Here is a 13,592-nt window from a genome sequence, read left to right on the forward strand (position 1 = left end):
CTGTTACTAAGTTTTGTAAACAAATATGGTGCCAAAGTTACGCGGTACAAAAGAACAACCACAGCACGCAAACATAGCTACCACACGCCCCTAAAGTCTGCTTCATTTTGGACTATTCAAGGTATTTTAATATATTTTAAACCAATGCAAATATATTGTGTTTCTAAAAAATTATACCTAGCTGACAATAGAAAATACCGTATAACCAGAGTCCATATTTTGTGATATTATATCTAGCTAGCTATAAGGATAACTTTATCAGCTCACACTCAATACATAACTACATACCTTCCAACCCTGGAATCCTTTAAAATGGGAGATTGAGTGAATTTAGTTTAGAACTTCCATAAGGCGCCACCATGTTTAGCGCCTAGGGGTAAAATTGTAGCAAGTCATTCATTGTTTTAATTCTATCAAATGTGCTGTGATGAAGATAAGCCCCGCCGTATTTCTCTTAACCGTTTTCCGGCGTGAAGATTCTTCTCTTCTCCGTGCCTTTTTTTGTAAATAGTTGTGTAAAAGTAGTATATATATTTTATTTTTATTATTTTATTTTTTGTGTATGAATTTTTAAATGTACAATTCTTATTCTGGGTGAATGCAGGAATCTTTTTTGAATAATTTTACCTTGATTTTACCTTGATAAAAATTTTCGAAGGCAAATGCTCTTTAATCATCATCATCATCATTCTCGGCTTAACGTCCGTTTTCCATGCTAGCATGGGTTGGACGGGGTATATTAATGACCCTCTTCCAATCTGATCTAGACTGTGTTAGATCTAAACTCAACTTCCTCTCTATTAAGTCTGTCCTTATAACCTCCTGCCAAGTCTTTCTCGGTCTGCCTCTGGGCTTTGCCCCAGGAACTATCAAGTCTCTACACTTTCTTACCCAATTATCCTCCTCCATTCTTTCCAAGTGCCCAAGCCAATTCAATCTTCTTATCTGGATAACATCTTTAATTCTACAGAGACTTAGCCTGCTTCTTAGCTCATCTGAACTCTTTCTGTCTCTCAGACTGGCATTACACATCCACCTAACCATTCTCATATCATTCCTTTCTAAACGGTCAAGATCTTCCTGCTTCACTGCCCATGTCTCACTACCGTACAACATAACACTTCTTACACAGGCCTCATACAACCTACCTTTTACCTCAATTGACAGAACTCTGCTAGTCAATAAAGGAAGTAACTCTCTAAACTTTTTCCAAGCAGAACCTATCCTGCAAGTAACACTTCTTCCAACACCCCCTTCACTGCCTAACATATCACCTAAGTAACAGAAGTTCTTAACTATCTCTAACGAGCCACTGTTGTACATCATTAAAGCTGGAAATACTTCATTCTCTATAATCTCACCTTTGCAACGCTTGCATACAAACTGTATGCCAGCTCTTAACCTTCCACTAATACTACTGCACTTCTTATGTACCCAATGCTTGCAAGTCTGACAAAAAATTGAGTTACTACCAACCCCTTTCCTGCAAACTCCACAAGGCCACTTTCCAACTACAAGGTCACACTTGGCTGCAATGCTACTTATCATGACTTTAGACTTTGCTGTGTTTACCTTCAGCCCTTTCTCTTCTAGTCTTTTCTTCCACTTCTCAAACTTTTCAACTAATTCTTCCATCGACTCTGCTATGAGAACCAAATCATCTGCATACAATAACTCCCATGGACAACCTGTTCTGAACTCCATCGACAGCGCTTCTAAGACTAGAATAAACAACAAAGGACTAAGTACAGAACCCTGATGTACACCAACATTTACACTAAATTCATCACTAAGTGAATCGTTAATCCTGACACGACTTCTAGCATTGCTGTACATAGACTGAACCATCGTCACTAGCCACTCATCCACACCTAATTTTCTCATAGCCCACCAAATAACTTTACGTGGCACTCTATCAAAAGCTTTCTCTAAATCTACAAAGGCAAAATAGAGATTCTTTCTCTTTCCTAAATACTTTTCCTGAAGCTGTCTGAGTAAAAATATTGCATCTGTAGTGCCACGCCCTGGAACAAAACCAAATTGCATCTTATTTTTTGCTGATTTTTCCTGATTGTAACTAATGGCTGCTTTTCAAAGATCTCTATTTTGTATCTTTGCAAATTGCTCAAAAAATGATGCATCACTACAGTTTGTGAAGCATTCAGGCAAGCATTTAGGATCTGCAAATGAGAGCTCACATGACAATGGAAATTTTTGTCTTAAAAATATTCCATAGCCTGTTCCGTGTATAAATTATAGATATAAATAGGTTTAAAATTACGCTATATAAATAGATTGTACATATTTGTTGAAATACTGAGGTTCATACACAATTCAATTAATTGAGCTTGATTTGTCAAAGTTAAGAAAAGGATTAAAAAGATGTCTATATTTTATTGCTTTAGCACTCCAGAGAACTTCTTCTTGCATCTCCTTACTAAGGAACTATTATTTGTTAAAGGTTATCTCTTACGACAAAAAGTTTATCTGAATCATTATACATTAGTGTGCTGTTCACCTACCTCACTATAAGCATAAGTGAGGTGAATTGGGCCCTTTAGTATGAATTTAACTAAAATAAGGTTATATTATTAATTCCGAATAAATATTGAGGCGATTTAAATAAACCTTTTTTGTCACAAAAGTTAAGCATTAAGCTCACCTTTTAAAGATGAGCTTAAAGCTCATGTGTTGTTTTTTATGTCCTACAGATTGTTTATTTTTCTTTTAACAAACATGCATTTGACTGCACTTACATACAATGTACAAATAGAATTTGATTTGCTAATCTATTCTGCCAATTCCTGTAAAAATATCTGTAAAGCTAGTGCATGACCGGATTTTTTTTTAAAATTCTTAAATAGAAGTCTTTTCTATAGCAGTTGTCAATATCTCAGACTTTATTAAACTTGACCAACAAAAGTTGTTCTAATTGACCTAATCTTTTGAAATTGTTGATCCTAAAACCCTGTGTTGGGTCCCCTGATTTTTCTGTTGAATATTAATAAGTTAAAATGTGTTATCAATCAACAGCGTGCGTATCTTCAAAAATTTTTCCCAAGGATGAGACTTGGCAGGGGTGCTTTTTATCCATGCTATGTGTAACAGACCTATACCCCTAGTTTTGCATAAAATAAAAGGTATAAAGATTATTTTTTTTGCAAAAAGTAAATATTTTATTTTATGCACAAACAAATTTTTGTGAATATATAACTTTGCAAGCACCTTTTTAAACTTTTGTACACGTGTATGAAAATTACATGTGGGAAAATTAGTAAAAATAAAGTTCATTTTGTTTCTTTTCTTAGATAATTTGGATTGATGAAAGTTTGCAAGAAAAACAACTTATGTCACTACATGCAGAACTTACAAACCAAATACAACATCAAAAAAACTCACTTTCTGTAAAGAAAAGGAAACAAAAAAAGAGAACATCGCATAACAGAAACAATTCAAAAGACTTCACAACGCATCATCATAATGCATCTTATGATAAAAATGCCATATTCAAAGATATTGCATCTCATTTTTCCAATTGGTCAGCATGGCAAAGGCAAATTTTGTTATGCAAATGTACAGAACAAAGCTCAATACCCTTCCTCACATCATTAGCAACTATTTTGGAACCAATTCTTCATAGGGATTTTGACATTGTTATACAAGGAAACTTTAAATCATCTTTAATTAAGAATTTCTTGATACTGCCCAGTATAACTTCTTCTCCACTCATCAGTCACCATGCTCCAACAGGTAGCCAAGAACATTTAAGTTGTTCATCAAAACGTACACATAATATTGACATAAAAACATCACAAAATAATGAATATCCATTTAAAATTGAGACATTTGATGAGGCAGCACTCCAAAAAGCATTGCCTTTTCATGCACATGCACGACCTAGAAAAGCAGATTCTCTCTCAACTATTGAGTTTTTTAATGACATAAATAAACAAAAAGTACAAGACAATATAAAATTAAAAAAATTATGTGAGGATAGACCTGGACATCTGTCAATTAGGAACTACAAACATGAAAAATGGTGGCTTCCAAACATAAAGAATAATGAAAACTTTAATTCTGTGTCTAAAAAAAGTTTACTTCAATCCTTTAACATGGTGGTAAACCGATTTATGGAAAAATACATTGTTTGGAGGAATGTTGACAAGGGAGATTTTTTCTTACACATGGTCGACTTTTGTTCTCCAAATGATTTAGTATATTTGGCTCATTGTATCAACCAAAGACTTAAAAATATTGCAGATATTGAACGTTTACCAGACAACCTTTTAGTAAAGATTTTTACTTATTTGGATTGTGTTGATTTGGCTCAAACTGCACAAGTTAATAAACGATGGAAAATTCTCTCGTCAAGTGATATACTTTGGAAAACCATGTCTTACGATTTGGCTAACAAGTATAACCAGTTAGATTTTCTTACCTATTTGGAAACATCTTACATTGCATTAAATTGGAAAGTATTGTATCGAGAACTTAAAGATTCTGTAGAACAACTGGTTATAAAAAACAAAGAAATTGAAGATGAAGATGTGTCAGCTGAGGGAATTGAAATGGCTGAAAGTAGTGATACAACAGACTCAAATATGGTCTTAAATTCATATGAATCAAGTGAAATTGATGTCAACAACTCTATTTATATGTTAGACAGTGATGACAAGAATGACTCTTCAAGTAATGAGTCACTTTGTCTGCATACATCAAGAATAAATTCCAACCAGGTTAGAAAGATATTTGATTAAACCATACGTTCTTTGTAACTAATGAAGAAATAGCTATTTGTACCTAATATTTCCCCCCCCCCTATCTGAACATTTTATTTTTAATGCAAACCAGTAAAAAAAAATAAGTTAGAAAAAAAAATTGTGCATATGTATAATAATTTGAGATTATGATTTTATTTTGTTTAGCTTATAACCTCATCAAGTCAAGTAATAACCAATAAACGTGAACACAAATTCAAAAAGAAGAAATCTCTTGAGGATGATGGGAAAAATTTTGCTTATGATGTCAGACTAAAATTGGTGCAACCTAACAACCGCGTGGTAAAAAAAATTATTAAGGAATTAAACATGTTGTATTTTATAATTTTCACTAGTCATGTTGGATTGTTTTACTCATAGTGTTCAAATTGTAAACTCTAAAATGTTTGGAACAACTATTGCAGCTACTCTGTATGATTCTAAAGTTCTTTCATAGAATCAGCATACTACATCTTGCTTCCAAAGTTTATTTGATGAAATAAATTATTTGTTATGGAGACATTTAAAAACTATTTAATGCTCTGCAATATAATTTATATCAACCAGCGACATCCAACTAAATACAGTTTTCAATAGAATGTGTTGCATATAATCAGTCTTGCAGTATCATTCAACACCCTTGTTTGAGGTACTACCCATTCATACCTTTCAAACCACTTCTATCCACTTTCTTCTTTATATTAACAGTAGATGGGTACAAAAAGTATACATAAATAAAGACTTAACTAATACGTTGTTTGTATAGCTTAAATCATACAGACAACTCTCCTACTCCTTGTTGTGTTTTAGAAAAATGAGAAAGAGCACGAAAGTCTTCCTTCAGAGCAATTTGCTCAAGTAACAATAACTGGCTTAATAACATTAAAACGTGTTCGGAAACTTGAGGTTTGACTTCTTTTTCTGTATATTCACAGCATGCAGCAATGTACTAATTAAATTCTGTAGACATGATCATTTAACTTTCTTTTCTATATGTTTGTAAAGTATCTGCGTGATTTCAGGGTCATTTTGAAGCTGTGCTATGTCTTCAGTTTGATACTAAGCGAATTATGAGTGGATCCGCTGATCGAATGGTCAGGTATGGATTTTGTAGAGTGTTTAGAGATCATGGAATTTTTGGAATATGTTCTATCATAATTGGTATCAACAAAAGTTTTCATTTAAACTGTTTGGTATTTAGATACACTTGTTTGATTTGATTACCAAAAAATATAAGTACCCATTCTAAGAAAATCCCTTGATTAAGGGGGACGATTATATGAGGCGAGCTGACCCGGTGCTGTCTCGTTTAAAGGGAAATCTACTTTTAAACACAACCAAGCTATTGCAGAAGTTTCTTCTAAAAAACAATTTTGATTATATGAGCCGGGTTGAAAACGGGTTGGCTCACTTGCGTTTTCTTTAGAAATAATCGAAGTAATTATATTCTGAAGCATCATTCTTCTGTGTATACAAAGCAATAAAGTGTTTGTTGACAGTTGCAAAAATGTGTTCACCAAAATCAACACGCGATTACATATCATTCTTTGTTTACTTATGCATGCGCCATCTTGATATTCTCCTGGGTTGTAAACAAGTTGGCGCGCTTTTAACTCATTTGAATTTTTCCATATAATAAAAAGCTGGTGCCGGGTTGAAAACGAGCCTGCACCGGGTCAGCTCGCCTCATATAATTAGCCCCTAACTATTTAGTTACAAATTTATTTTTTGTCAAGGGTAGCTTAAAATCTCTTTTTTATTTTTGCTAAAATAATAGTCACTTCTGTGTGCACAGTGCAGTAACAAAAAACCCACTCTCCTAATGTTATATGTATAACTTGTATTTTATTCCAGATAAGTTTATGCTATTTTAGGTTATGGGATGTTAGAAGCGGGCGTAATTTTCATAAACTACAAGGCCACCAGGTAAGCAAGTATTAAAGGTGAAATAAATGGCAGGGGGGGGTCTATAACACTGCGTTCATAAATGTTTTCAGTCCAATGGCCATTTTTTGATCTATAAACATTGATCCCATGTGGATGCCTGCATGTAACTACACTTTTAGCTTTGAAAGTCTTCCTTTTCGATTATATGCAATTTTTGAGAAAATATGAAATTTCAAAACAAGTTGAAATGAAAACTAACCCAATACCTCTGCTATGTTTAAAAAATTAAAAGCCTTGTTTTCTCGTTTTTATTATGCGTCTTTTAAATAACGGCCTAGACCTTTTTACTTATTTAACGCTGGGTGCTTATTCGAATGCAGTGATTAATTAAGTGCAGGTTGAGTAGTCGATCAATTACAGTATCGGTTTTGCATTTTTCGAGCATTTATTTTGCTAATTAAAGATTATGGAGTTTTCTTGTGAATTTCGACAGGAATTTTAATTAAGTGGATGAGTGTTGAACATGAAAACATTTCATAAGCGCTTTTATTTACGAATTAAAAATAGTTTTCCCAAATATTCTGTGGGCACAACAATTTGCGAACTTGTGCAAAATTCAGTGAACATTTATTTTAGTAAAATATTTGTTAGTATATCGGTTCAAGTAAGTATAAGACACTTAGATTTTGGTTTTGCAACCTACTTTTTTAACGTGTGTGCATTTCGGCAAAATTGGAGTTTTTATTCAAGTGCGAGCCTGCTAACAAAAAAGCTAGTGAGCTTTTTGCGCTGTAGTGAAAACAGAAATTGTTTAACAAGGAGGTTTTTGGTTAGTACCCTGCAGTTATTTATTTATAACATATTCATTCAACTATTTTAGGGTGGAGTTCGTTCGATCTACTTCGATGATAGATATATTGTAACAGGTTCTTGGGACACTACTGTCAAAGTATGTATATAAAAGATTTGATGTCAATATTAACGATTTTTTTTCAAAATGGGATTTACCTAAAACAAAAGTTTGCGTTGTTTTTCAGAAAAAGTCGATGAATAAGTTTGATAGGTGTTTTAGTTTAAATCAGATGGCACGATCATTTTAAATATGGAATAATAATATCAATTTTTTATGAATAATATTCAATTAGTTCCAGGAAATTTGTTTTCACTTTTACGTAAATATTTTGTTTAGATTTGGCATGTTGTAAAATTCACGTTATTTCATACTATCACAGCACATGATGGATGTGTAACAAGTGTGGAAATGAATGACGAGATTCTGTAGGTAGTTTTTTTTTCTGAAAAATTCGCAGACTACACAGTTTGCGACATATAATACTCTTCTGAGCTTTCTAAGAAGTTTTTAAGGGGATGGGCCCTTTAAAAATGTGAAATGGTGCTAAAAAATCTCAACAAGACACTGACAACCTTTTTCAATACATGTAGAATGATTGAGTGAAATCATATTTCTTTCACGAGAAATTACCGTATGCTAAGAAAATGAATTTTAAGCTCCCTACTGTAAATTTTAGTGCTTAATAAAGCAAGAATAAATGTCATAATATTTGTATATTATTTTATACAGCGATTTGAAATAAATATATGTGGTAACCAATAGTGACAATGATAGCAGACGAAATTGTTTGATCATATGAAATTCTTTTCCCATGTTTAACAATCCTATGATCATTAATGACAATCAAGTTAGCTCATCTAGATTGGCTAGTTTAAGGGCAGATATTTTCGTGACATTTCTAATACGGAATTTGTTTTTCTGATTTGGCCTGTTAACAGCGGTATTAAATTCCGCAAAAACCATTATGTACCTACCTATTCGCAATATTTTTTTTGGTGTGTTGTGAAAAAAGCATGGTTTTCCCCCGCTCATCGCGAAAATAATGCCCCTAATTTTTCCAATACAATACAATTAATGAAGTATACATAATTTCAAAGTTACTTCTTGAAAATCCTTTCCATGCACTGGCTGCTAGTTGCATATTCAATGTTGATTTCTACAACGCGGTGTAAAGAGCGGTGGGCGCTAGCTTTTTGTCTAAAAATTTAACCACTAGTTCAAAAAATAACGCCAATGAGGGCGTAGAAGGAACAGGCGTAAAGCGGAACGATAATTTTCGATTACAACAATTGTGGCGTTACTGGCTTCACAATGTAACCATTGCGTTTTTTTCAGGGTGACTGCTTCTCACGATTGTACTGTGTGTGTTTTTGAGAAGCATACATGGAATCACATGGCTACGTTAAAAGCCCATCAAGGTTTGTACTGTTTCATTTGCATGATCAATTAGGCGTGGAATCTTTTTCTGATAAGGGTGGGTGAGATAAGGGTTTCTTGAAACGCTTCAATTTTTTCTACTGTGTTTATGTTTATAACCAGAGCTCTCATTTGCATACTTTCGTTCGGTTTTTTATCACAAATGTTTTTGCGCATTCAATTTCTTTTCTGTTTACATAGGTCCAGTGTCATGCGCTGCATTGCTTGCAGACAACCAACTTCTAACAGGTTCCTTTGACAGGTACGAAGAAAGATGTTTTATTCTAGGGAATAAAGGAAAATTTTTAGTTCGCTTCCCTGTAAGATATTTGGCATGTTTTATTCGTGTCCTAAAGTGAAATTTATCCTTTTAGGTCATATATAATTTAACATATTTTCTGTAAATTCGCGTGTGAGTTTAAAATGCATGTATAAGATTCTACTCTTTTATTCCATAGTTTTAAAGAATTCAAATAAGACTTTAAAAATTCATTAGTTTGTATTTTTCGCAATTATTATTTTTCAACGGTTTTTTAGATAGCTACCAAACTCGTCCCCAGCGCCTTTTGTCTCTTTTTTTTACTGAACGGCGAGATGATCAGTAAAAAAAAAGAGATAAAAGGCGCTGGGGAAGAGTTTGAGATAGCTACACGATTTTACTTATACCTTGTTTCTTATACTTTGTCTTGGGAGGAATAATTGTTCTTGGTAATGTTTTGATTCAATCAAGTTCTGTTTTTCAGACTGGTTTTGTTATGGGATTTATCTACATTTAAAGTCAACAAGTCGTTCAAGGGACCGTTCAATTCAATTCAAACCGTTAAGGTGTGTGTTTCAAGGGAAAATTTTCAGTCAAAAGTGAAAATTTAATTAAGCTTTTCTTTTTACTTCTTCCGCTACACAAACTGTCTGCGGGATTAGCTTCCTTACTGCGCCGTAACAATTTACAAACAAACCCGTTGATTCTACGAAATTACTAATCCATTTTTTTTTCTCTAGCTTTATGGCAATCTGTTGGCTGCTGGTTCTTCAGATGGTACTATTACATTTTGGGACTTTAACACGTGCCAAATCGAGGCCATGGTGGAAGCGCATGATGGTGCCGTTAATTCTGTGTGTTTTGTTGGTTCCAGATTCATTACAGGCGGAGGGTAAGTATAACGATAGATTTAGCATAAAGTTTGGGTACAGAAAACGCAAGTGCATGCTTTTTTAAGCAATAATTTAAGAACTACATGAGACCCTTGTTATGAAAGTTTGGTTTCCATTGAAGTATTAGCTTAACGGAGCAAAAACACGTGAATTTGACCTCCCCAAGTAGATAGGTCTAATAAAATCGGACCAGTTTCATGAGATTAATTTTTTAATACTAATTTGTGTTTTCACCTTATTTTAGTATTATTGTTCTAATACTTTTTAATCATATATGCACAACAATTTTAGATCAATTTTTGTTTAATATTTAAATTGAAATTTTATCTGCAAAATTATTTCGTCTATTCGAGTCTTTAAAATATTCAAATGATAAATAATTTCCACTTAATTTAATTTTCTACTTACGTTATATTTCGAGTGTTTTTTTTATAGTAACCTTTCATGTTTTGACTTATTTAGAGATGGTGCCGTTAAAGAATGGGACTTACAAACATGTGTATGTTTGCGTTTGTTCACGGGACATAAGGGACCCGTAAATTGTGTCCGGGTACGACCTTTGTTTTGTTTTTAATTCTCGGAAATTGTTTAATATCCAAATCAATTAAGAATTAGATGCGCGCGTTGTTGAAGTTACATGTCAGAATTTAGCGTGTTGTTCTTGCGTCCATACTCTATAACTTTTCAGACAGATAGGTAAAAAGTGGTTATATTTAGATTATTTGGGTGTTTTTTTTTTGTTCAGGGTAAAAATATACATTTTGAAACTCAGTGAAAATGATATTTATTTAAACAAAACTTCAGTAACGACACAAAGAAGTTTGTGTCTAAACCTTGATTTTTACACAGCTCTACAAAAAAGCAAATAAGTTAGATGCATTTTAACCCTATTTTTAAAAATTCAACAATAAAACTTAATCCATACTTCAAAAGCCTTTAATACCCTCAATATTGATCTATACTTACACTTCTTTGATGTGTTACCTAATGGAAATTTTAAATGCCGATAGAAATTGTGTCTGACGTCCCAGCACTCGGCGCTAGAATGTAGACAGTCAAACGTGTTCTTTTGGGTGTAATGTTTCATCTGCATTGGATTTCAACCAACTGATGATACTCGAACATTAAAAACGAACACTCCTGATATCACTGCATTTAACTACTTACTCTTCAAGCTCTAAATTATTGAGAAATCGACCCCCCGAGTATATCCAACAACCACCACACCCCTCTATCCACTTGTGCCTGTAATGAAATTGACAATCAAAACAGCAGAAATCCAAGAGGTCTGAGGGAGGGCATCGAGAGTTTGCATTGACATGTTATGTACCTTGAATAAAGAAGCCATGAGGGCTTTTCCACGAAATATCAATGTTTCTATTTCTTCACCCCTTCTTAATTGTTTAACCCCCCCCCCCCCCCCCCCCCAATTATTATTTTTAATACATTTTCTACACCACCACCTCCCGTCCTTTCTCCTGTTTATTTGGTACTCTACCTCCCGTCCTTTCTCCTGTTTATTTGGTACTCTAGAGTAAGGCAATTAACACACCACCTTCGAAAAAACTTACCTCAAAATAAGCGCAAAATAGAAGTGTGGTTTTTTAATTAGCAGCGCTTTTCAACGCAGATATCTTTTTTAGCCGAAATATATTTTTGTAAAAATAACGAATGGTCAAAAATGATTTTCATGATAAGTGCGTGCGTACTGTGGAGATGTTAGGACTTGGAATCTTACCTGTCTATCTCCTTTTTATAATCTTGTAATAAGCAGTCACACCCCTAAAATATGCACACACTCCATAACTCTAAAAGTTATTTGGATAAAAACACAATAATTTTATTTGAAATTTGATATTATAGGCTTCGTCGAAACGCATTATTAGTGGCTCTTCTGATGGAACAATCAGAGTATGGGATATGGCGTGCAGAATACATCAGGTTTGCTTTATTAATGATTGTGTTGCATGTAGATTTCTAGAGCGTAGTTTGCATTTATTCACAATATAGCGCCTAAAGTTCTGTCTGGCGATTTTTATTTCCTTTTCGCCCCATCGATGTTGATTTTCTTATACAAAACCATACTCTTTATATTCACAAATGCGCTGTAGCTGATTTCATGTTTCAGGGTAAATTATAGTTCAATGTACTAGAGATACGCTAGTTCATATCCGCCATGCTGATATGGACTGATTTGTTTTACCTGGAAAGAGGACTTTGGGACTATTCGCACTGTAATTAAACAGCGATTACCATATTGGTAACAGCTTACACTATATTAGTAACGGCAAATTACTATATTGGTAACAGCGAATTGCTTTATTGGTAACAGAGAATGGCTATATTGGTAACGGCGAATTGCTATATTGGTAACGTAAAATTGCTCTATTATTAACGGCGAACTGCGATATATTGGTAACGGCAAATTACTATATTGGTAACGGCGAATTGCTATACTGGTAACGGCAAATTACTATATTGGTAACGAAAAATTGCTCTATTATTAACGGCGAACTGCGATGTATTGGTAACGGCATATGGCTATATTGGTAACGGCAAATTACTATATTGGTAACGGCGAATTGCTATATTGGTAACGGCAAATTACTATATTGGTAACGAAAAATTGCTCTATTATTACCGGCGAACTGCGATGTATTGGTAACGGCAAATTACTATATTGGTAACGGCAAATTACTATATTGGTAACGGCGAATTGCTATATTGGTAACGGCAAATTACTATATTGGTAACGAAAAATTGCTCTATTATTACCGGCGAACTGCGATGTATTGGTAACGGCAAATTACTATATTGGTAACGGCAAATTACTATATTGGTAACGGCAAATTACTATATTGGTAACGGCGAATTGCTATATTGGTAACGGCAAATTACTATATTGGTAACGAAAAATTGCTCTATTATTACCGGCGAACTGCGATGTATTGGTAACGGCAAATTACTATATTGGTAACGGCAAATTACTATATTGGTAACGGCAAATTACTATATTGGTAACGGAGAATTGCTATATTGGTAACGGCATATGGCTATATTGGTAACGGCAAATTACTATATTGGTAACGGCAAATTACTGTATTGGTAACGGCAAATTACTATATTGGTAACGGCAAATTACTGTATTGGTAACGGCAAATTGCTATATTGGTAACGGCAAATAACTGTATTCGTAACGGCAAATTACTGTATAAGTAATGGATTCAGCTTCACTGTCAGTGTTAGTAGATTAAGATCATCTTAAATGAGTTGTCATGTCAATGAATAGGTTGTATAGCTGTTATTCTTTGTTCATGATTTTGTTTTTGTAACCGATACGATCTTGTTCTATTTTGTAGGCTGGTGGTCCATATGATGAAATGAACAAGAACATTATCGAATCTGAAGTCTTACATGAAAAGGAATATAAGAAAAGACTTTTAAAAAATACAAACTTGTGAAATCAGCTTTGAAAAGTGTCTTTTTTTCCATCATACAAATGACGTAGGCTATGAGATATATCGCTT

The 13,592-nt window shown here is 33.7% G+C and overlaps 1 protein-coding gene across 1 annotated transcript; it reads left to right on the plus strand.

The window, feature by feature from the left end:
* Positions 1 to 12: 12 nt before the first annotated feature.
* LOC130656304 (uncharacterized) lies at positions 13 to 13,531 on the plus strand. Its single transcript, XM_057459137.1, has 15 exons — positions 13 to 121; positions 3,309 to 4,736; positions 4,926 to 5,060; positions 5,568 to 5,663; positions 5,780 to 5,856; positions 6,632 to 6,683; positions 7,525 to 7,593; positions 7,834 to 7,922; positions 8,833 to 8,915; positions 9,115 to 9,175; positions 9,657 to 9,738; positions 9,913 to 10,064; positions 10,528 to 10,615; positions 11,929 to 12,006; positions 13,425 to 13,531. Exons 2-15 carry the CDS (start codon positions 3,348 to 3,350, stop codon positions 13,524 to 13,526), a joined length of 2,553 nt encoding a protein of 850 aa, XP_057315120.1. The 5' UTR covers positions 13 to 121; positions 3,309 to 3,347; the 3' UTR covers positions 13,527 to 13,531.
* The last annotated feature ends 61 nt before the right edge of the window (positions 13,532 to 13,592 follow it).

Source organism: Hydractinia symbiolongicarpus, chromosome 9 (assembly GCF_029227915.1).
Source record: "Hydractinia symbiolongicarpus strain clone_291-10 chromosome 9, HSymV2.1, whole genome shotgun sequence".
NCBI lineage: Eukaryota > Metazoa > Cnidaria > Hydrozoa > Anthoathecata > Hydractiniidae > Hydractinia > Hydractinia symbiolongicarpus.